The sequence below is a fragment of the Parambassis ranga genome, chromosome 21 (genome assembly GCF_900634625.1).
Source record: "Parambassis ranga chromosome 21, fParRan2.1, whole genome shotgun sequence".
Classification (NCBI taxonomy): Eukaryota; Metazoa; Chordata; class Actinopteri; family Ambassidae; genus Parambassis; species Parambassis ranga.
The window spans coordinates 6991202-7013526 of record NC_041041.1 but is presented as its reverse complement, the minus strand read 5'-3'; the positions used below and the strand labels follow the sequence as shown (position 1 = coordinate 7013526).

Below are 22325 nucleotides of genomic sequence, written 5' to 3'. Positions count from 1 at the left end.
TGATAAATAAATCAGTGCCATTCAAAGCAATGCTTCCATCATAGTCAGGGTTAAAGTTAGAAAAATAAAACTTAGGCCATGGCTGAACCAAACTAAGACTTCAGAAATCAGATCTGATGAAACATTAATCTCCACCTGAAGTGTGAGACTGACTGGGCCAATCCAGAGAATGAATCCTCTTTCTCTGAAGCCATTCCAATGTAGTTTTGCTGGAATGCTTTGGTTCATTGTCTTGTTGCATAATCCATGTTCATCACAGCTTCAACTGTCTGACTCATGGCAGAAGGTTCTGGTCAAGAATTTGGTGATATACTTGGGAATTTATGGTGACGTGAATAATATGGAGTCATCCAGTACCAGAAGCAGAAAAGCAGCCCCAGACCGTCACATTTCCACCACCATGCTTCACTGTTGGGAGGAGGTTCTTTTCTTCATTTGCAGTGTTAGCTTTTCTCCAAACACGGCGGTTTTGATTGTGACCAAATAACTCTATTTTGGACTCATCTGTCCAGAGAATGGACTCCCAGAAGGCCTCTGGTTTGTCCAAGTGCTCTCTGGCAAAGTTTTAATTAGTCAGCTTTTTCTTTTTTGAGAGCAGAGGCTTTACTTCTAGCAACCCTCCCATGAATGTCATGGGTGTTCAATTTTTGTCTGATCGTAGACGCACGCACATTGGTCCCAGACGTGCCAGAGAGGTCTGCAACTCTGTAGAGTTGATGTGTGGGTTGGCCTTGACCTTGGCCTTGAGCCTTAACTGACTTATTATTTTTCTGGTGGCTCTGGGTGATAGTTTTGCTGGGCGCCCACTTCTAGGCAGTGTTGCTGGCATATTGAAGGCCCTCCATTTGTAAAGTATTTGTCTTACAGTCAATGGATGGAGCTGGAAACTTGTTGAGATGTTCTTATATACCTCCCCAGACTGATGGGCTATCACTACCCTCTTCTTCATGTCTTCAGATATCTTCTGTCCTCTTGGCATTGTTGATGTGTATGGGACCATCTTGGCTTGGTTAGTTTCCTCTCTCTATTGAATATTGCAGACCAATTCCTTTCCCAATGATGTCTCATTTTATTGGTCTACTTTAATGATTCTTTAAGCGCTCACCTGAGTCTGTTTGACTTAATCAATGCAGCTAGGGGTTCACTTACTTTTGCACATACACTAATTCCAGGTTTCATGTAGTTTTTGGGCTACTTAAACAAGTTCCACTAAACAAGTACATGTGTAGTGGGGTGTGTACTTTCTTCTGCGTTGTGTAATTAAAAACCAACTTCTCTCTTGGCTCAGCACGCCATTTATTAGTGCCACACTGAAAACACAGGAAAACGTCTTGTGTCCCGAGTTTTAACAAGCTCCACAGTGACACACACGCGGACAGCACATTTAAGACTGGTGACAAGGGTGGAGTATAAAACAACTTATTTGGATATGTACCTGGAAACACAGGAAAACGTCTTGTATCCCGAGTTTTAACAAGCTCCACAGTGACACACTGGAAAATAAACCAAAAATTAGCATATAGCACCGTACTACAAGACAGCACTGCATTTAAGCTAGCAGCTAACATTTTGTAAACCGGACTGCTTAATTTACAACACTTAATAACCCAACGTTAAAAGGAAACTTAATGTTACTATGCCTAACAAGATATAACAATAGGAGCATGGACGTAAAGCAAAACAACAAAGTAAATTACTTATTTCTGTGGAGCTTACTAGACTCGGACTTACCACGCGGACAGCACATTTAAAACTGGTGACAAGGGTGGAGTATCCCTTGCCAAGTCTGCAAAGACCCTTTAGTACAGATTAAGGAATATGCAGATATGGACTATGTAGACCAGGGGTCTCAAAGTAGCGGCCGATGTTTTGTGGCCCCCCACTTGACATCAAAGTTTAGTGTTAGTGCGGCCCGCACATTTTTCTCACACGCACTTTTTTGCTGAGGCTCGCCCTGTGCGTTTTATTTTTATTATTAATTGCCCGTCAGTATTTCTCTGATATTTAGTTTGAATTTTTTTTGAGGAGTGACAGCCTCCGTTCTGCTCGCCGTGTCGTTTCTGTCTCTGCATGCTCGCGCATTTCTCCGCTGCAGAGGAGTTCCGCCCCAACTCTTCTTTCTTTCTTTTTAATCAGGATGCTAGTTGAATAGAACACATGTTCTCAGTAGCTGCCCTCACTGTAAACAAGCTGCACATGCCTGACTCCTGACATGTGTCTGTGTGAGGAGCCAGTGAACAACTTATTTTCATGTTAAAGCAGCTGGACATATTTTATTCAATTTCTATTCACAATAGATTTTGTTATACTAGCCTACATAAATGTCATTGTACTGTCTGTACTCTCCAATGGTACAACAAATCACTCATTAAGGAATATGACATGCAGTTTATTTAGTAAACAATGTTTAGATTTTAGTCTTAGTGAAACTGAGGGAAATTCAGGCCCAGCCGCTTATCAATTAATTGTTAATCGATCGATAAGGTCATTCAACTAATGAGTATTGAATTAATCAATAATTTACATCCCTGTTCTGGCCTGTTATTAATAAAGATTGAGACGATTGGACCAGTTGTACTTTTTTGGAATATTTGAAACCCTTTTTTTTAATGCGGCCATAATGCGGCCCAGCCTCACCCAGACTCTACCCCCAGCGGCCCCCCGGGTAAGTTGAGTTTGAGACCCCTGATGTAGTAATAATCAGCTGCCTGATCAGTCCTTTTCTCCACCACTGAGACCAAACGGTCCAGCTCTGTGCCCACCACAGACCCTGCCTTTTGGATCAGTCTGCCCAGCCGCTTCGCATGTGTTTTCTTAATGCTGCCTCCTCAGCACACCACAGCATAAAAAAGAATGCTGGCTACAGCAGTCTGGTAGAACATCACCAGCAGTGTCTTGGAGATGTTAAAGCCCCTCATCAGAAAGTACACGACAGCTCTAGGCTTTCTTGTGGAATGTGTCGATGGTTCTCTAACCCAGTGTTTTCCAACCAGTGTGCCATTAGAGATCATCTGGTGGAAAACTTTCCAATTTCACTTCCAAATCCAAAAATTATTCTTTGTTTACAGTAAATAATTTGTCTTAGTTCGTCTATGCCAGCAACATATAGTGTCGGCAGAAGAATGAAATACCCTTAGAATTAGATAAGTTAACAGACTTTTCAGTCAGTGCATATATTGTGTTGTGTTGTATTGTGTTTACAGTGCAATCACATCACTAAAAGACTGCACATACTTTAACTCCCTGAGTACTTCAGGTCGCGGAGGAGGCATAGCGACTGTTTACAGGGATAGCTACATTTGTAAACAGGTCTTGTCGACACTATCTAGTGCCAGCTTTGAGATGAACTTATTTGAGCGTGGCTCTGTCCTCTGAGTTGTGTGCTGTGATATACAGACCTCCTACAGCGTAACAAAGACTTTATTGGTGACTTTGTTGATTTCTTGACAGAATTATGCCTAAAAATGACCATGTTTTAATAGTTGGAAATTTTAATATCCTTGTGTGCCATCCCGTGAAGCTGTTGGCCAAAGACTTTTTATATCTCACTGACTCTCTTAATCTTGTACAGCTTGTGTCTAGTCCTACACAAGAACGTGGGCACACTCTTGATCTGGTTTTAACACATGGTTCTAGCTTAGAGGTTTGTGATGCTGTGTTCCTCAGACCACACATCTGCTGTATTTAAGAATCAGAAATATTGCTTAAAAACTATGGCAGTCATCAGAAAACCACTGTCTGGTAGCTGAAGTAACGGTTAGGGTTGGCATTGTGCAGCGGAGTCATGTTAATAACTCTTCCATAACTAATATAATTATATTAATAATTCTCCACAGCTTTGTTCAGCCCAACTAAATCTCCCAGCTCTACTTCAGATGTAGAGGCTCTCTCCTCTCACACTTTAACTCAACCTGTCGAACTGTATTAGATGCTGTGCCTCTGCTCAAAACAAGGCCTTCCAAATCTGTACCTGAGTACCTTGGGAAAATTATGCAATGCGTGCTGTCAGCACTGACATGAGTGAGCAAAAGTGGAAGAACAAGTCTGGTTGACATCTGTGCCACTGTGTATGTCACAAATGGTATTTTCTTTGTGTTGTTGTGACAGCAGACAGGGCTCATGCTCATGACAGGGCCAAGCATTGGTTGGTTTTTAATCAGCAATAGAAATTTAATTAAACAAATTCCAATAAATAAACACTTGTGGTGGAAACATTGTAGTTATAACTTCCTTTTCTTACATACAACAAGGCAACAGTTTTGTTTATGTATTCTGTACTTATAGTATATACATAAGAATGCTACATAGTCAGACAGACATTCATATACCGTCAGGTACAGTCCTACATAATATTAGACATCCATGTCCTACAATGTGCCAAAGGCTCAGCAGCACTAAAATAATAATATTCTGTTTGCATTAATCAATAGATACGCATTAAACATTTAAAATACGTTGTGGACAATAATTTGTTTTGTAACAATAATTTTAAGGATTTCTTTGTAACTTACAAGCAATGTTTTGCTATCTGTGTTTCACAGCTCTCAAATTGAAAGACATGTTCCTGCTGATAAAATTTTTTGTCCTTAAAGCAGGTCTGATTCCATAGCTTCTCTGCAGAATGCTTTCTTTTCAGCTTTGGAACAATAATTGTTTTAATAGAAATAATGCACCACGTTTGCAATAACTGAAGTTTACTCTAAATTCTGAAATCTAAGATCTAATAACCATTCACAAAACTGTGCATGCTCCACAGAAATTCCAAAGCAAGAATAGAACCAGCAACCTTCCACCCTGCCACCATGTCTGAATTGTTTCTAAAAAAAATCTGAGACTCATGTAGTACCCCTTCATGTGCAGGAGCAGGAGCTGGTTCAGTGATTTAGAGGCCTCACAGACACTCAAGCAGAGATTCATTCAGTTTCTACCCTGGTTAGGAAAATTAATTTTCAATACCTCTACATCAAGCCCTGAGAAGTAATCACTAAAATCTTCTACTTATACTTGATATTACTTTGGAAACTCGCTACAATTGTTGACAGTCATTTTAATCACTTCTACAGTATGTTGACGTCACAGGAGCCCGGCTGCAGAATCTGCAGAGTCACAATGAGTTTAACAGCTTTTCTAAACCAGGGGTAGAACAATGCATAGATCAAAGGGTTCAGACAGGAGTTAAAATAGACCATATAACATATCAGAGCTAAAATCCAGGGATTGTTTTTTTCCGTAGCTATGAAAAAAAATAAGTAATACGGGCAGTAACACATAAGAAACACAAACACAAGAACACCCAGAGTCCTGGCTGCTTTCAGCTCAGACTTTTTTGCTGTTACAGTCACTGAGACGGCTGTAAAATGAGAGCGCATGGCCCGAGCCTGAGACACAGCCACCACAAAGACTCTCATATACAGCACAACAATGACAGTAATGGGAACCATAAAGGTTAAAACAAGGTAAAAGATAAATCCAATGGGATTAGGGTAAGCGGAACACCCTCCGTGGCAGGGTTTAAACTTGCCTGGATGGCCCAGGTCGTCCTTTAGTATAACAGTGGTGAACAAAACAGAAGAGAGCCAACACAAACAGACCCACAGCTTTGCTCCCCTCTCTGTGACTCTGGTGGGATAATGCAGAGGGTCACAGATAGCCACATAGCGGTCGGCCGATATGAGCACCATTATTGCCACAGAGGAGCAGAGGATGATAACGTGTACATAACTATACAGAGAACACATAATATCACCAAAATACCAGCACGACGTTCTCAAGTAAATTGTTGCTGTCATGACCACAAGGCCCACAAGAAAGTCTGTGACAGCCAGAGAGAGGAGGAAGATGTTAGTGGGTGTTTGGAGCTTCCTGCAGGGAGACAGAGAAACCAGCAAGTCCACAAGTCCAAATGACAAATAAATCAGTGTCATTTAAAGCAATGTATCTATCATAATCAGGGATAAAGTTAGTAAAATAAAACATTGGACCAAACTAAGACTTCAGAAAACAGATCTGATGAAACATTAATCTCCACCTGAAGTGTGAGACTGAGATGATGACGAGCAGGTTGAGAGCTGTAGTGATCAGAGAGATGAAGGCCAGCAGCATGTTTACAAGCACAGCATCAGCCCAGTGAAGTGTCGGCTTCTTGCAGGAAGCATTGAGGAGTTCTGGAAAGCAGAGTTCCTGATTCTCCATCATCAGAGAGAGGAGCTGCAGCACTGACAGCTCTCTGTCTGAAACACATCTCAAACAACTAATTTATCTTTTTTTATTGAGTGCATCTTTGCCTCCTCCTCCTCTGTGTCCCAGTTGGACCAAGATGTCCTCATGCAGTACCTCTTCATGGACAGGAGCAGGAGCTGGTCTAATAATTTAGAGGCCTCACAGACCCTCAAGCAGAAATTCAATCAGTGTTTAGCCTGGTTGACACCGACAGCACCTCTTCTCTAACTGCAATGCTTGATGCCTCTAAACTACTGAAGGAAAACTAGAATCAGCGCATATTTGCACAGAGAAGACAGTAGGCGATCTGGAGTTCACTCAACGTTACAACTGAACATCTTCCACCCTAATTCAGCATAGACAGATAGAGTAGGTAACACAGCAAACAAGCAGACACAGCTTTTTAAGGTGAATTTCGGTTACGGTTGAGATAAACTATGGTATATGCCCATAGTCAAATAAAGAGCTGTTTTTACAATCCATTCTTTAATAAGTAGGCAAAAACTCTACTTTAATTTGGTGAGTAATTCATAAAACATGACATTTAAAAGACAGGCCTTCCTCCAATCTAAAATCCAGGTCTTTGTATGAGCAAACTAATTTTACTGGCCTGCCTTGTAATGTACGGAGTTGTGGTGGAGGAAGGTCCAGGCAGGGTAGTAAAAGTATTTGTTTGTGATAAGTCAAATAAATAGAGGTTCAACGTCTGTCACCATAAACCGGAGTATGAAGAAAGCCGAAGAAAACACAACAAGGCCACAACGCCGGCTTAAGCAGTATACGCAACATGCATTAGGTGTGAAGGGTGGAGCGTTGTTGCCGTAGTAACTTAATGTTTGCTTGTATCAAAAGAAAGAACTCCGACTGGAGAAGCTGCGTCCCGATCTTTACGGACTCCACAGCAACTAGGGCTGAATGATCTATCGTTTTAGACTGAAAATTGCGATCTCAGACAACGTGATTTTGAGATCGCCAAAGTCACGTTTTTTTGCACTGCTCCTAACTGAATCAGGTTTTGTTTGTGTGGAATTATTTAAAGATACTTATGCACTGACATGATACAGAGCACATATTTCCTCGTATGTATGTTTTCACTCTGAGAAAAAGGGAGACTCTCTACACACACACACGCACACACACACACACACACACACACACACACACTCCCTTATAGAGAGTTAGGGGGAATGTTTACATTCCAGGACCCCTTTTCTCTGGTGAAGGCTAAGATAAATCATCCAACATAGGAGGGAAACAGAGTGTTTCACAGTCATAAATATGTTAGACCAATTATGATAATGAGTAGGTGGAGATAAAAGTGCAACATGTCCCAATATGGGAATACCTACGAAGGACTTGACAAGTTGTTTATCTATTATGCAAATGTACCTCAACTTTCAATAAAACTAGCCTGTATCCAGGGAGGGGCCAGAACACATATGGACGGGAGTGAAGCAGACTGAAAGGCCTGTGTTCACTGTGTGTTCTCCCTTTATAAAGGTGAAACTATAAAACCCAGGGTATTTTCTTTCACTCAATGTTCTGATTATAGACGACGGAGTCTGACGATCCGGGGTGACCAGGGAAGGTCACGACATTTGTCAAATGTTTTACACATGTATGCCCTACTTGCAATGCTAACAACCTCACCAATCAGAAGCGGCATTCTGCGTGTGGACAGGTCACGTGTTCTTGACTCCAACCAGTGTTGCTGGTCATCCATTTGAGAAATGGCTTCAGCGGGACTAGATGCGGAGTCTGGGTTTTGAACCCCCCAAAAAAAGCACATCGGTAATCTGGCATTATTTTGGGTTTGAGGCAGCAGATGAACAACAGAAACAGGTGCTGTGCAAAACATGTCATGCCAAGGTTGCTACATCTAGTGGAAACACGACGAATTTATACCGCCACTTAAAAGTTCACCATGTGCATTTGCATGATGAGTGCATAGCGAGAAAGTCCAGTGAGACCTCGTCTAGTGAAAGTAATACTGGGGCCAAACAGACAACAATTACATCTTGTTTCGCCAGTGTAACTCCGTATGACAGAAGCAGCCGAAGACACCGGGAAATAAAGACTGCCATAACACACTACATTGCCAAGGACATGGTGCCTGTAAACACGGTCACCAAAGAGTCGTTTAAAAGTCTCCTCCGCACGATGGATAAGAGGTATATACTTCCCTCCTGCACGTACTTCAATCAGGTTGCCATCCTACAGACGTACGCAGAATGTAAAGAAAAGGTGCTAAAAGAGCTGGAAAATGTGGTGTATTATGCCACAACTACTGATGTGGTCAAGCAGAACGACCGAACCATATATGAGTTTGACTGTGCATTTTGTAAATGGCAACTTTGAGTTGAAAAGTCGCTGCCTGCAGACAGCATACTTCCCCACTGACCACACTGGAGAGAATATCGCCATGGGATTGAGAGAGTGTCTATCAAGCTGGGGTCTAAAAGAAGAGGCCCAGACGTGCACCACAACCGACAATGCAACAAACATGATCAAAGCAATGGAATTTAACCAGTGGACCAGACTTCAATGTTTTGGACACAGGCTGCATCTTACAATTGGTAAGTGTAAGAATGTGTGTTTGGGGGAGCGTGTTTGTGTATTAATCCATTCATACGGATTTAATATGATAATGTGTCTCCAGTAGGCTGTTAGCAAAGCCCTTCTATTTAGAAAGTCTCTGCCTATTGTCAGCAGTACTCTGCCCTCATTGTTTCATAAAGCAATCAAACGTAGTTTGCCTTAAGTAGGTCTTTACTTTGTTTTGCAAAACTGAAACAGTTTAAAAAAGACAGAAAGACAAATAAATTAGCTGTCAAACTGTTGTTAGCTGACAAACTGTTAGCATAAGGCTACATGTTGATGAAGATTCTCAGTCATCCAGGTCATCATACGTAGAGAAGATTGAAGCAAGGCGTCTGGACTTGCAGAGTTTCCTTGAAGACGTTTTGCTGCTCATCCAAGCAGCTTCATCAGTTCTAACTGTTTGGTGGGGAAACATGGTTTATATGTGGTTGCAGACCTCAGTGGGTGGGTCTGGGTAAAACTTAAAAAAACAATAGCACTAAATGTTTCCATAATTACCTGTGATGATCTGGTGAAAGCGGTCATTTGGCAGCCTTTTCAAGGGCAAGGCTGTCCCTGCTCCCTCTTCAACTGTGCAGTTGGAGGATACCATTAAAGCAGAACTGGACAACTAACTCATAACTCCTACTATTGATAGAGAGCAAGATCCATTGGCCTGGTGGAGAGCGCACAATGTTAACTTTCCATGGCTGAGCAAATTGCCTCGTAAATACCTTTGCATACCAGCTACAAGTTGACCATCAGAGAGATTGTTTAGTGCCAGTGGCAATATCATCACGTGTCAGCACTCAAGTCTAAAACCATCAAAGGTTGACATGCCGGTTTTCTTTGCAAAAATCTGTAAGGTGATGTAGAGATGTCAGGGACACAGTGTTGATTGTGTTTGTTCTGCACTTTACCCTGACTTGTGGTTTAAAGTCTTTGTTTAAAAAAAAGGCGTTTTTTGTTTTTGAAATGCTATATTTTTTACAAAATAGACGTGCAATATTTTGGTGCTGCTCAGCAATCAATGATCAACCCACCTATTTTAATGTCTTACCTTTTCCCATCTATGAAAAAGGTAGGGTCATTTTATTTTAGTAAAAGTTTTTTTTTATTACCACTTCAGATTTCTTAATACAGGGTTGAATTCCTTTGTTTTAAAAAGCTGTTTACTATTTTGCTGTAATTTATGCTATATTTTTTTACAGAAGTGCAATATTTTGGTGCTCGATGTCTGACATGTTTTGTAGATGAGAAAAGTTTACTTTAAGTTAAGGCATAGTTATAATAACTGTTGTTGGTCAAGCACACTCATGTACACTAAAACTTGATTTGAAAAAAAATGTGGATGAAATCGAAATCGCAATATTTGCCAGAAAAATTCTTAAATTCTTAAACTCGTTCAGCCCTAACAGCAACATAGGAAAACATTACAACAGCGAAATATCCTCCAGCAGATAGGTGGAAAGAATTCCACTCAGCCGAGAATCCGCAATACGTTTAGTCATTGTGCTCCTTACGACCAAACTAAGTAACGGAAGAACGTAACGCAGGTTGAGTTGCACAGACATACATTAAATGTGGAATTGTCCGGTTTTGTAATATACATACATGTTTGTAATATTTTTTCTGCTGCTGTTCTACAGTATGTGTGAAAACATGCACTAGTGTGTGACATATTCCAGTCACAGGTTAATTTGCACAGACACATTTTTTTTTAACTTGAAATAATCACTGAACCTATTAGTCCTGTTAAATTATAATGTTGATATGCACTGCTTTGTGGCCTTAAGATAAGAACATTTGAAGGACAAAGTTACTAAATGTTTGCTTCATTATTATTTTGAAGCAGTTTGTGAAATGCATCTGTTATCAATAAATATTTCAAACATGGCTGGTTTGTGCCTAATCACTACTCACCAGCTTAACCTGTTAGAATGAAGTAGTTAACTTGACTGATGATTTGTCAGTATAATTTTAGAACAATGTGGCGGTTTAGAGTCAAAAACATCTAAGTGCAATTGTCATCAATTAATCGTTATCAGCTAATGTCATAATTAATCGTGATTCATTTTTTTGCCATTATCGCCCAACCCTGCATTGGTCACTATTTGTTATTTCTTCAGCACCAGAAATTCAATTGATCAAATTCCAAGAAAATAAATGCTTTACGTCTCTTTGCAATTAGAAAACCACGTCGTCATATCATCACCAGCAAAAGGAATAAAGCAATAAGCATTATGTAGAAAAACATCTATTTTGTTTAACCCTTGTTTTGACCCTTTCGTGTTGGCTTTAAGTTTCAATTGTACATGTAGTTGGAATTTTACCATACACCACATCAAAGTATTCTTATCATTTTAGAAACTTACTTTTGTGTATATATTTCTGAAGAAGCACACTTACAGTGGAAACTTATGCCTTTTCATATGTTAGGCCAGTTACAGTTGATACTTATGTTGTTATCATAACTTATAGGCTGCATCATTGCAGAACTACATGTTGTGAAATGAGGATTATAGTTCACTTTTCTCACATATATCAGGGCAACACTTATGTTTGTAAATAACAAGCATGTATATAGTTTTACTTTATGAATTTGACAGCTCGATTGAAAGATGTGTAATGTTGTGGGTGTCCCCAAAGGAAACTTAGCAAAATTACAGATTAATAAATTGGGCACCAGACAAGAATCAGCTTGTCAATTTTGAGCTAAAGAGAGTACCCCTAGGACCACCCCTGCCCCACACAACTTTAAAAGAGAACACAGGAATGTTGTGATCATTGTCAAGTTATTATTATTTTCTATTCATTCAGATTAAATCCAAGACATTCAAAACTAACTTCCAGACTAAGGGAGAGTCCATGAATACTTAAATAAAATACAAAACATCAAAACATGGACCAGGAGGATTCATTTTCATAAATTAATGTCCATTACAAAAAACAAAGATCAAGAAAATTCTTGCAAAACAGAACCCAAACAAGGTCAGGGAAATCATAGAAGTGAGGGGAGTTCAGGTTGCCACGCAAAGCTTTGTCCCACATGCTATGAGAAGCCACCACCACCCCTAGTACATCCACTGTATTATTACTTTCATTTATGTTGCCAAAGAGCACTTAGGTTTCCACACCTGCTCCTCTGTGCCATTGAGCCTCAATGTTGAGGTGATTTTGTGGTTTTTGTGCTGGTTCAGGCCTCCTCTCTCCATGCACTCTATTTCCGGCTTCTTTCTCTGCTGCTGCATGCACTCGCTCAGACACACTCAGGTGCACCCAGTTCTTCATTATGCCTGCTCTCTTCTCCTCTCTTCCCCTTGACCACACCCCTCCATCAACTCAAAAGGAGCGGTCCTGCTACACATGTTCCTGCTACTGTATGCTGTTTTTTAAGCAAGTCTGATTCCACAGCTTCTCTGCAGAATTATTTATTATTTATTATATATTTTTTTGACTTTAGAACACTCAATATTTTTAATAGAAATAATGCACCACATACACTTTAAGCAGTGACTGAATTCTTTCTACAAACAGTTTTCATGTGAGGTCATTTCAGAGGAACGCATGCAGTACCCCTTCATGTGCAGGAGCAGGAGCTGGTTCAGTGATTTAGAGGCCTCACAGACACTCAAGCAAAGACTCATTCAGTCTTTACCCTATAACTTTGGAAACTTGCTACAATTGTTGACAGTCATTTTAATCACTTCTACAGTATGTTGGCGTCACAGGAGCCCGGCTGCAGAATCTGCAGAGTCACAATGAGTTTAACAGCTTTTCTAAACCAGGGGTAGAACAATGCATAGATCAAAGGGTTCAGACAGGAGTTGAAATAGACAATATAATATACCAAGGATGCAATCGAGGGACTGAACACACCAGTCCTTGTGAACATAAGACAGTAATGTGGGCAGTAACACATCAGAAACACAACTACCAAAACACCCAGATTCCTGGCTGCTTTCAGCTCAGACTTTTTTGCTGTTACAGTCACTGAGACGGCTGTAACATGAGAGCGCATGTCCCGAGCCTGAGACACAGCCACCACAAAGACTCTCATATATAGCACAACAATGACAGTAATGGGAACAACAAAACTTAAAACAAGGTCAAACATTACTGCAATGTCGTCAGGGTAAGCGAAACACACTCCACTGCAGTATTTATACTTGCCTGGATAAGTCAGGTCGCCCTTCATTATGAGACTACTGTACAAAACAGCATAGAGCCAACACAAAGAGACCCACAGCTTTGCTCTCCTCTCTGTGACTCTGGTGGGGTAATGCAGAGGGTCACAGATAACCACATAGCGGTCCACCGATATGAGTACCATTACTATCACTGAGGAGCACATGATGATAATGACTACATAATTATACAGAGCGCACAAAAGATCACCAAAATACCAGCACTTTGTTCTCAAGTAGATTTCTGCGGTCATGATCACAACACCCACGAGAAAGTCTGAGACAGCCAGAGACAGGAGGAAGATGTTAGTGGAAGTGCAGAGACACCTGCAGAGAAACCAACAAGTCCACATGTGCAAATGATACATAAATCAGTGCCATTCAAAGCAATATTTCTATCATAGTCAGGGTTAAAGTTAGAAAAATAAAACTTAGGCCATGGCTGAACCAAACTAAGACTTCAGAAATCAGATCTGATGAAACATTAATCTCCACCTGAAGTGTGAGACTGAGATGATGATAAGCAGGTTGAGAGCTGTAGTGCCCATAGAGATGAAGGACAGCAGCATGTTCACAAACACAGCATCAGCCCAGTGAAGTGTCGGCTTCTTGCAGGAAGCATTGAGGAGTTCTGGAAAGCAGAGTTCCTGATTCTCCATCATCAGAGAGAGGAGCTGCAGCACTGACAGCTCTCTGTCTGAAACACATCTCACACAACTGAGGTATCTTTTTTATTGAGTGCATCTTTTCCTCCTCCTCCGTGTCCCAGTTGGATCAAGATGTTCTGTCCAGTTTTTTGTTTTTGTCTTTCCTACATATACAGGTGTCATCTAGCTTGCATTACACCAACAGTGTGAATTGATGATCAGTTTTGTGCTGTCTCTAACTTCACACCATGTCTATGTGAAAATATGTATGTATTCATTAAAAATGCCTTTTAAGTCATTTGGTCAAAAGCATTAACCACAATAAATATTCCAACACCAATGATAACCTATAGGCCCAAATAAACACACCTATTATCTATTAACCAAAAATAAAATAAAATAAAATAATGAAAAAACTGTTTAACCAGAACTGTAGTCTAAACAAAATGGCTCCTTCAAGGCAAAAATTGTAATGCAGCGTAGACTTAGAACAAAAAATTACAAGACGAAACTAAAGGTTTGACGATTGAAAAGGTTTAGTGGATTAAAAAAAGTAAAAACAATACATGCTGACATGCGTATACAAGAGAACAGCTAATCAATGCCGGCTCACCAAAACAACAACACAGAACACCTGAAAATGTTATGTTATGACGTTGTACGTCTCTTAGCTCCTAGAGCATTATGGGTAGTGAAATACCCTCAAACAGTCTAATACCTATAAATATTATTCTACACTCTAACTAAACATTTAAACCAACTCTACTGTATACCTTTAACTGGTTATGTATCACATATTAATTTCGATTAAATTAATTCATTAACTAGACAACTAGATTTTCCTTAAATAAAAATTCTCAACATCCTCCCCCCGATAAACTACAGTTTATCTAAATTTCCAAAGGATATAGCAGTTGAATTTGTCTCTTCAACACAGTCCCTGAAGTAGTGCGAACTGCACATGACCTCACAAGACCATCACGACCTGGAAACAGTTCCTCAATTCGTCCCAGCTTCCAGCTCTGCCTTGAGGTATTATCCTCTCCAATAGGTGCAACGTCCCCCACTTTCAGCAGCGAAGGCTGTGGTGTCTCACATCAATGAGCTGACTTTAAGTCCAGCAAATATTCTTTCCGCCAGCTGTTCCAGAAACTGGTCATGAGTCTCTGTCTTGGCGCCACCTCCGTGTCACCTCCTTGTTTGCTGTTAGATGGTTGGTGTCAGCTGGAAATGGCCTAGGGGGCAGGCAAGTCAGTCTCTGACCCACCAAGAAGTGAGCAGGTATTAGCGGCTGGGGCTCATCCATGTCGTTATGCACATAGGTGAGTGGCCTTGAATTTATTACAGCTTCAGCTTCAGTCAGGATAGTGCACATTTCCTCAAACTTAAGTTTAGCTCTGCTGAGCACTTGCCTCAGAATGACTTTGACTGACCTTACAAGCCTCTCCCAAAATCCACCCCACCAAGCTGCTCTTTTAGCAATAGCAGGTGATGCCCATTTCAGAGAAGAAAGCTCGTAACTGTGGATCTTTGATGCTCTTCCAAAGTTCCTTCAGATCCTGATCAGCTCTCTTAAATGTCTTGGCATAATCTGAATATATGACCCTGCATAGCCCCCTTCCTGATATAAATCTTTTGGTGGTTGTTGGGCAGAATCCATGGGTGCTTTTCTCTGTATGAGAAATCAGAATGCTGGAGCCTTCCTCCTACACTGAGGAGCTCATCTTCATCCAGAAACGGCTTCAGCTCTCGGATTCTGGAATCAGTGTTGGGGCTTTTTCCTGCTTTCAGGAGAGTAATTTCAGGGCTGAAACTCTGACTCTGAGTTATCTTAATCCAGTATTTTTCTGCTTCCTGTAGCTTTTCTGCTCTCAGTTCACCACACATTTTTGTGCTGGAGCATGTGTTGGTGATAAACCTCTTTATTCAGGCTGTCACTCTGAACACAGTTTTAAGCTTACTGTATCTTTCCAGACAAAAGACAGCGTTCACCTCATCTTCTTCAACAGCATCCTGAGTGTTCTCTGAATGGCCAGGTAATATCAGAAAATAATGACCATTCCACCATAATGCACTCTGCTGCAGGTCCTGTACAGTTAGACCTCTGGAAGGAGGGTCAGCTGGGTTCAGTTTACCTTTACAGTGTGACCATGACTGTGGGTTGGTTAGAGACTGGATTTCTGTCACCCTGTTTGATACAAACTGTTTCCACTTGTGAGCAGAACATTGGATCCAGTGTAGCACAATCATTGAGTCTGTCCATAGTCTGATTTGCCTCCTGTCCATCTGCAGTGCTTTTATGAGGGTGCTCCTGAGCCTGGCTGCTATTTCAACTCCCATCAGCTCCAGGCGTGGCAGAGTCATTGTTTTGAGAGGGGCCACCCTGGACTTGGATGCAACCAGGCTTGTTGCCACTTCTCCATCCTTCGTTTCTCCCTGTAGATAAACAACTGCGCTGTAGGCCTTTTCACTGGCATCACAGAATACATGTAGTTTTAAATCCTTTCTGTTCTGTGGCTGCAGGTGTGTTCTGTACCACCATGGGATTGACAGCTGGTGCAGTTGAGGAAGCTCTGAACACCACTGCTGCCATGTGTTTGTCAGATCAGGTGGTAATTCCTTATCCCACTCAAGCCCTCTCTTCCACATTTCTTGAAAGAGACACTTTATCCTGATGGTGAAGGGTGTCAAAAATCCCAGAGGATCGAAAATCTGAGCAGAGGACTGGAGAACACTTCGTTTGGTGTTTTTTCTCTTTCAGAATGATAAGCAGCCCTCTAAGGTCGAACACAAAGTCATCAGTTGGTGGTCTCCACACTAAGCCCAGTACCTTCAGCACTGATCCGTGTGTTTCTGGTTCTGTAGTGAAGAATTTGTCATCCATTTGCATAGATCCATTCCTTCAGCTGACATAATGTTCTTTGCTGCTGTGGTTACAGCATGGGCCTCTGTCACCTCACATGCACTTGCAATAAAGTCATCCACATAAAGTGAGGAGCTTATGGTTTCTACCACGTGTGGATGTTCTGACTCATATTGTTTCAAACATCATTGTTTCTGCGAGCAAGAATGGGCTTGATGAAGCTCCAAACACCACTCTTGTCATCCTCAGCACACGTAGCTTCTCATCCTGCTCCTCTGTTGGTTGTCCTGTGAACCACAGAAACTTACAGAATCCTGGTCTTGTTCTGACAGTGATATCTGCAGAAACGCCTTCTTGATGTCTGCCATGTATGCAATTTCATGCACTTAATCAAAACACTCATCAGTACACAATTTTGGGGTCACAACTGCCTCTATTTCAACACGCTGCTGGTTATCCCAGACATTCTCCAAACTGAGTTTCTTTAGCTTCATGTCACGGGCTGAGTATGATTTGCTACATGTTTTGTGTACAGACTCACTGTCTCTCTGATTGCAAGATCTTGTAATTTGTGAAGCTCTCTCTCGGCTCCGAACTTCCTTTTGCAGAAACATGAGCACATGAGGAACCTTCCACTCATTATTATCTCCCTTCTGATGGCTGTACTCAAGAGCCATGTCCTCTGGCATCATCTGGAGCAGTATTGGGCATAACATGCCTCCATACGTGTCTGATACCACTCCCAGAGACTCCAGGCTCCTGATCTGGATCTCACAGTCATCATATAATTTCAGGCATTTACATCAGATGATTTTTTCACTGGAGTGAGATTAAGCAACTTTGACATGTGAGCATTTACAATGAGATCTTTCCTTCCAAATCTAGTTTGGGTATATCCACTGCAGCATCGTAATTACTGTCTGTTAACGTGAGCCCTGCTACTGCCTTTGCAGCCGTTCCTGTGAGGTAAGTTTTCAGGTAAGTAAACTTCTCTCTCTTACAAAGGGCATCATTGCAGTGAATAGCAGTCTCATAATGGCTCCAAAATTCCTGCCATAAACTTACATCTCAGTTAAACTTCTCACTAATAACGTCCGCCAGCGAAGTGTGTTCTTCCATCACACGATCAAGTTCGCACAAACTGTCCTCCTTTGCCGCTAATACAGCGAGCATCTCTCTCACACGGCCAACATCCGGATCTTCCTTTAGTAATTCACTATCCATATTATTCAACAGTTTTGTAGTAGAACTCCGTATTGGCTGACGCTTTGTCTTTAACTTTTCAATACATTGTCCCTCAACGTCCGACCGTTGTCCTTTATTTCTTTTTTCGTCTGCCATTACCGCAGCAATCCCGGGTTTTGGCACCATGTAATGCAGCGTAGACTTAGAACAAAAAATGACGAGACGAAACTCAAGTCTTGACGATTGAAAAGGTTTAGTGGATTAAAAAAAGTGAAAACAATACATGCTGACGTGCGCATACAAGAGAACAGCTGATCGATACAGGCTCACCAAAACAACAACACAGAACACCTGAAAACGTTATGACGTTGTACGTCTCTTAGCTCCTAGAGCATTATGGGTAATGAAGTACCCTCAAACAGTCTAATACTTATAAATATTATTCTACACTCTAACTAAACATTTAAACCAACTCTACTGTATACCTTTAACTGGTTATGTATTACATATTAATTTCGATTAAATTAATTCATTAACTAGACAACTAGATTTTCCTTATATAAATAAATTCTCAACAAAAATACATTGGTACCTGTACTGATGTGTCCGCTTGTGCGCACAGTGCAATTCAACAGAAGAGGGAGGGAGAAGAGGAAAGAAGATTCACGCAGCAGACCATGTAACACAGACAATTCAGCCACACTGTCCAGTTCTGTTGGGGTCTCTGTAATCGTCGTCATTGCTTACAGCTTCACACAGGCTCTACTTGAGTGTGCTGGTCGCAGGCTTCTTAGCAAAGAAGTGCTAGCCACCATCTTAGCAGCTAATCCAGCCAAACTGTTATGATCCTGTGTTTGTTCCTGGTTTTGTATTCATATTGTTTATCCCTTTTGTTATTTATTAGTATTTTTGAGATTTGGTTCCTCTTTCTCTGCTCTTCCTCAGTCCTTCCCTCTCTCCTTCTGTTCCTCCCTCCTCCTTCTCTGCTCCTCCTCAGTCTTTCCCTCTCTCCTTCTGTTCCTCCGCCCTGATTATTAGCTCCCCCCTGATTGTGTTCACCTGTGTTTCACCCTCCTTATTTAAGCCTTGTGCTTCCCTTTGTCTTCGTCTGATCATTGTGTTTGTCACTCCCCGTGCCATGAACTTCTTCTCCCCAGGTTTGTTGTTTTGCTTGTATTTTTTTGTTGCTCAGTCATAGTTTAGTTTGGTCCTTCTTGTACCCTGGACGGTGTTTTTGGCTTCATTAAAGCTCACCTTTGGTTAAACGCTACTTTGGTCTGCATTTGGGTCCAATTTCCGCACTGAACACAAACGTGGTTTCTCGCTGAGTAGTCCACCCAAACTGAAAAACTTCATCACCATTCAAGTTCCTAAAGAGTCTTTTACTGAAATGATGGTAAAAGTTAACTTTACAGTCCACAAAGCCGTCAACATGCCTCCGACACACACCACCGTACTCTTTTCTTGTCTCTCTCCATCTTGCCACTCACTACATTCTCCCCTGGTTCACAAACTAAGCCCACTTACTTGTCATTGTATGAACCCTTGTATTAGTAGCTACTAGTACTTGTAGCCCTTCATTTTGCAACCATTACTTCAAATAAACATCTTCTGTAACCTCTAATCAGTCTCTCGCATCTGCTTTTGGGAATTTTGGCCCAATCCTCCTTGCAGAACTCAGCCACTTGATAGAGGTTGGAGGGACATCTGGCATGTACCTTCTTCTTTAAGTGTTGCCACAACATTTCAATAGGATTAAGATCTGGACTTTGACTGGGCCAATCCAGAGAATGAATCCTCTTTCTCTAAAGCCATTCCAATGTTGGTTTGCTGGAATGCTTTGGTTCATTGTCTTGTTGCATAATCCATGTTCATCACATCAAGAATTTGGTGATATACTTGGGAATTTATGGTGACGTGAATAATATGGAGTCGTCCAGTACCAGAAGCAGAAAAGCAGCCCCAGACCATCACATTTCCACCACCATGCTTCACTGTTGGGAGGAGGTTCTTTTCTTCATTTGCAGTGTTGGCTTTTCTCCAAACATGGCATTTTGTGACCAAATAACTCTATTTTGGACTCATCTGTCCAGAGAATGGACTCCCAGAAGGCCTCTGGTTTGTCCAAGTGCTCTCTGGCAAAGTTTAAATGGGCAGCTTTGTTCCTTTTTGAGAGCAGAGGCTTTACTTCTAGCAACCCTCCCATGAATGCCATGGGTGTTCAATTTTTGTCTGATCGTAGACGCACGCTCATTTTTTCCCAGACGTGCTAGAGAGGTCTGCAACTCTGCAGAGTTAATGTGTGGGTTGGCCTTTAGTTGACTTACAGTCGATGGATGGAGCTGGAAACTTGTTGAGATGGTCTTATATACCTCCCCAGACTGATGGGCTATCACTACCCTGTTCTTCATGTCTTCAGATATCTCCTGTCTTGGCATTGTTGATGGGTATGGGACCATGTTGGCTTGGTTAGTTTCCTCTCTCTATTGTATAGTGCAGGCCAATCCCTTTCCCAATGATGTCTCATTTTATTGGTCTACTTTAATGATTCTTTAAGCGCTCAACTGAGTCTGTTTGACTTAATCAATGCAGCTAGGGGTTTACTTAATTTGCACATACACTAATTCTAGGTTTCATGTAGTTTTTGGGCTACTTAAACAAGTTCCACTAAACAAGTACATGCAACTGATAAAACATATATCTGAGATTTCATACATAAAAACTGGTATATATATATATATATATATAAGAAAATCATGGTAAAACAACAGAAACATCCAAACTGCTCAAGGGGTTCACATACTTTTAAGCAGCACTGTATATACTACAGTACTAGTGCTAGTGTACTAGTACTAGTACAGTACTAGTACTACTGTACAGATTAAGGAATATGCAGATATAGACTATGTAGACAGTAATAATCAGCTGCCTGCTCAGTCCTTTTCTTCACCATTGAGACCAAACAGTCCAGCTCTGTGCCCACCACAGACCCTGCCTTTTGGATCAGTCTGCCCAGCCGCTTCGCATGTCTTTTCATAATGCTGCCTCCTCAGCACACCACAGTTATGTTACAGTAAATAATTTGTCTTAGTTCGTCTATGCCAGCAACATATAGTGATCGGCAGAAGAATGAAAAACCCTTAGAATTAGATAAGTTAACAGACTTTTCAGTCAGTGCATATATTGTGTTGTGTTGTATTGTGTTTACAGTGCAATCACATCACTAAAAGACTGCACATACTTTAATTCCCTGAGTACGTCAGGTCGCGGAGGAGGCGACACATGGTTTAACTGTTTCTAGCTTAGAGGTTTGTGATGCTGTGTTCCTCAGACCACACATCTGTTGTATTTAAGAATCAGAAATATTGCTTAAAAACTATGGCAGTCATCAGCGGAGTCACGTTAATAACTCTTCCATCGCTGCTCAATTCTCCACAGCTTTGTTCAGCCCAACTAAATCTCCCGGCTCTACTTCAGATGTAGAGGCTCTCTCCTCTCACTTTAACTCAACCTGTCGAACTGTATTAGATGCTGTGCCTCTGCTCAAAACAAGACCTTCCAAATCCGTACCTGAGTACCTTGGGAAAATGATGCAATGCGTGCTGTCAGCACTGGCATGAGTGAGCAAAAGTGGAAGAACAGGTCTGTCCAGGAGTTGTTGTTTGGTTCTGTTGGACCTAACAACGACCTGTCATACTGTGGACCATCAGATCCTCCACATAAGAAGACTTTAAATAATAAACATCTGTGCCACTGTGTATGTCACAAATGGTATTTTCTTTGTGTTGTTGTGACAGAAGAGGGGCTGTTTGCTCATGACAGGGCCAAGCATTGTTTGGTTTTTAATCAGCAATAGAAATTTAATTAAACAAATTCCAATAAACAAACACTTGTGGTGGAAACATTGTAGTTATAACTTCCTTTTCTTACATACAAGGCAACACTTTTGTTTATGTATTCTGTACTTGTAGTATATACATAAGAATGCTACATAGTCAGACAGACATCATTCATTCATACTGTCAGGTACAGTCCTACATAATATTAGACATCCATGTCCCACAATGTGTCAAAGGCTCAGCAGCACTAAAATATTAATATTCTGTTTGCATTAATCAATAGATACGCATTAAACATTTAAAATACGTTGTGGACAATAATGTGTTTTGTAACAATAATTTTAAGGATTTCTTTGTAACTTACAAGCAATGTTTTGCTTTCTGTGTTTGACAGCTCTCAAATTGAAAGACATGTTCCTGCTGATAAAATTTTTTGTCCTTAAAGCAGGTCTGATTCCATAGCTTCTCTGCAGAATGCTTTCTTTTCAGCTTTGGAACATTTATTGTTTTAATAGAAATAATGCACCACATTTGCAATAACTGAAGTTTACTCTCAAATCTGAAATCTAAGATCTTATAACCATTCACAAAACTGTGCAAGCTCCACAGAAATGCCAAAGCAAAAATAGAACCAGCAACCTTCCACCCTGCCACCAAGTCTGAATTGTTTCTAAAAAAAATCTGAGACTCATGCAGTACCCCTTCATGTGCAGGAGCAGGAGCTGGTTCAGTGATTTAGAGGCCTCACAGACACTCAAGCGGAGATTCATTCAGTTTCTACCCTGGTTAAGAAAATTAATTTTCA

At 41.0% G+C, this 22325-nt stretch overlaps 1 protein-coding gene across 1 annotated transcript; it reads right to left on the bottom strand.

Moving 5' to 3' along the window:
* Positions 1–5057: 5057 nt before the first annotated feature.
* On the bottom strand, positions 5058–6192 carry LOC114426170 (trace amine-associated receptor 13c-like). Its single transcript, XM_028393382.1, has 2 exons — positions 6029–6192; positions 5058–5862 (listed from the first exon to the last, which is right to left on the bottom strand). The coding sequence occupies exons 1-2, from the start codon at positions 6190–6192 to the stop codon at positions 5058–5060; spliced, it is 969 nt and encodes a 322-aa protein (XP_028249183.1).
* Positions 6193–22325: the final 16133 nt, after the last annotated feature.

Excerpts from the sequence above, each read along its gene's own strand:
- LOC114426170 (XM_028393382.1), bottom strand. The coding sequence starts at position 6,192 with ATGGAGAATCAGGAACTCTGCTTTCCAGAACTCCTCAATGCTTCCTGC. Across the intron at positions 5,863-6,028 it reads ATCTCAGTCTCACACTTCAG|GAAGCTCCAAACACCCACTA; the intron begins GTGGAGATTAAT and ends GTCTCCCTGCAG.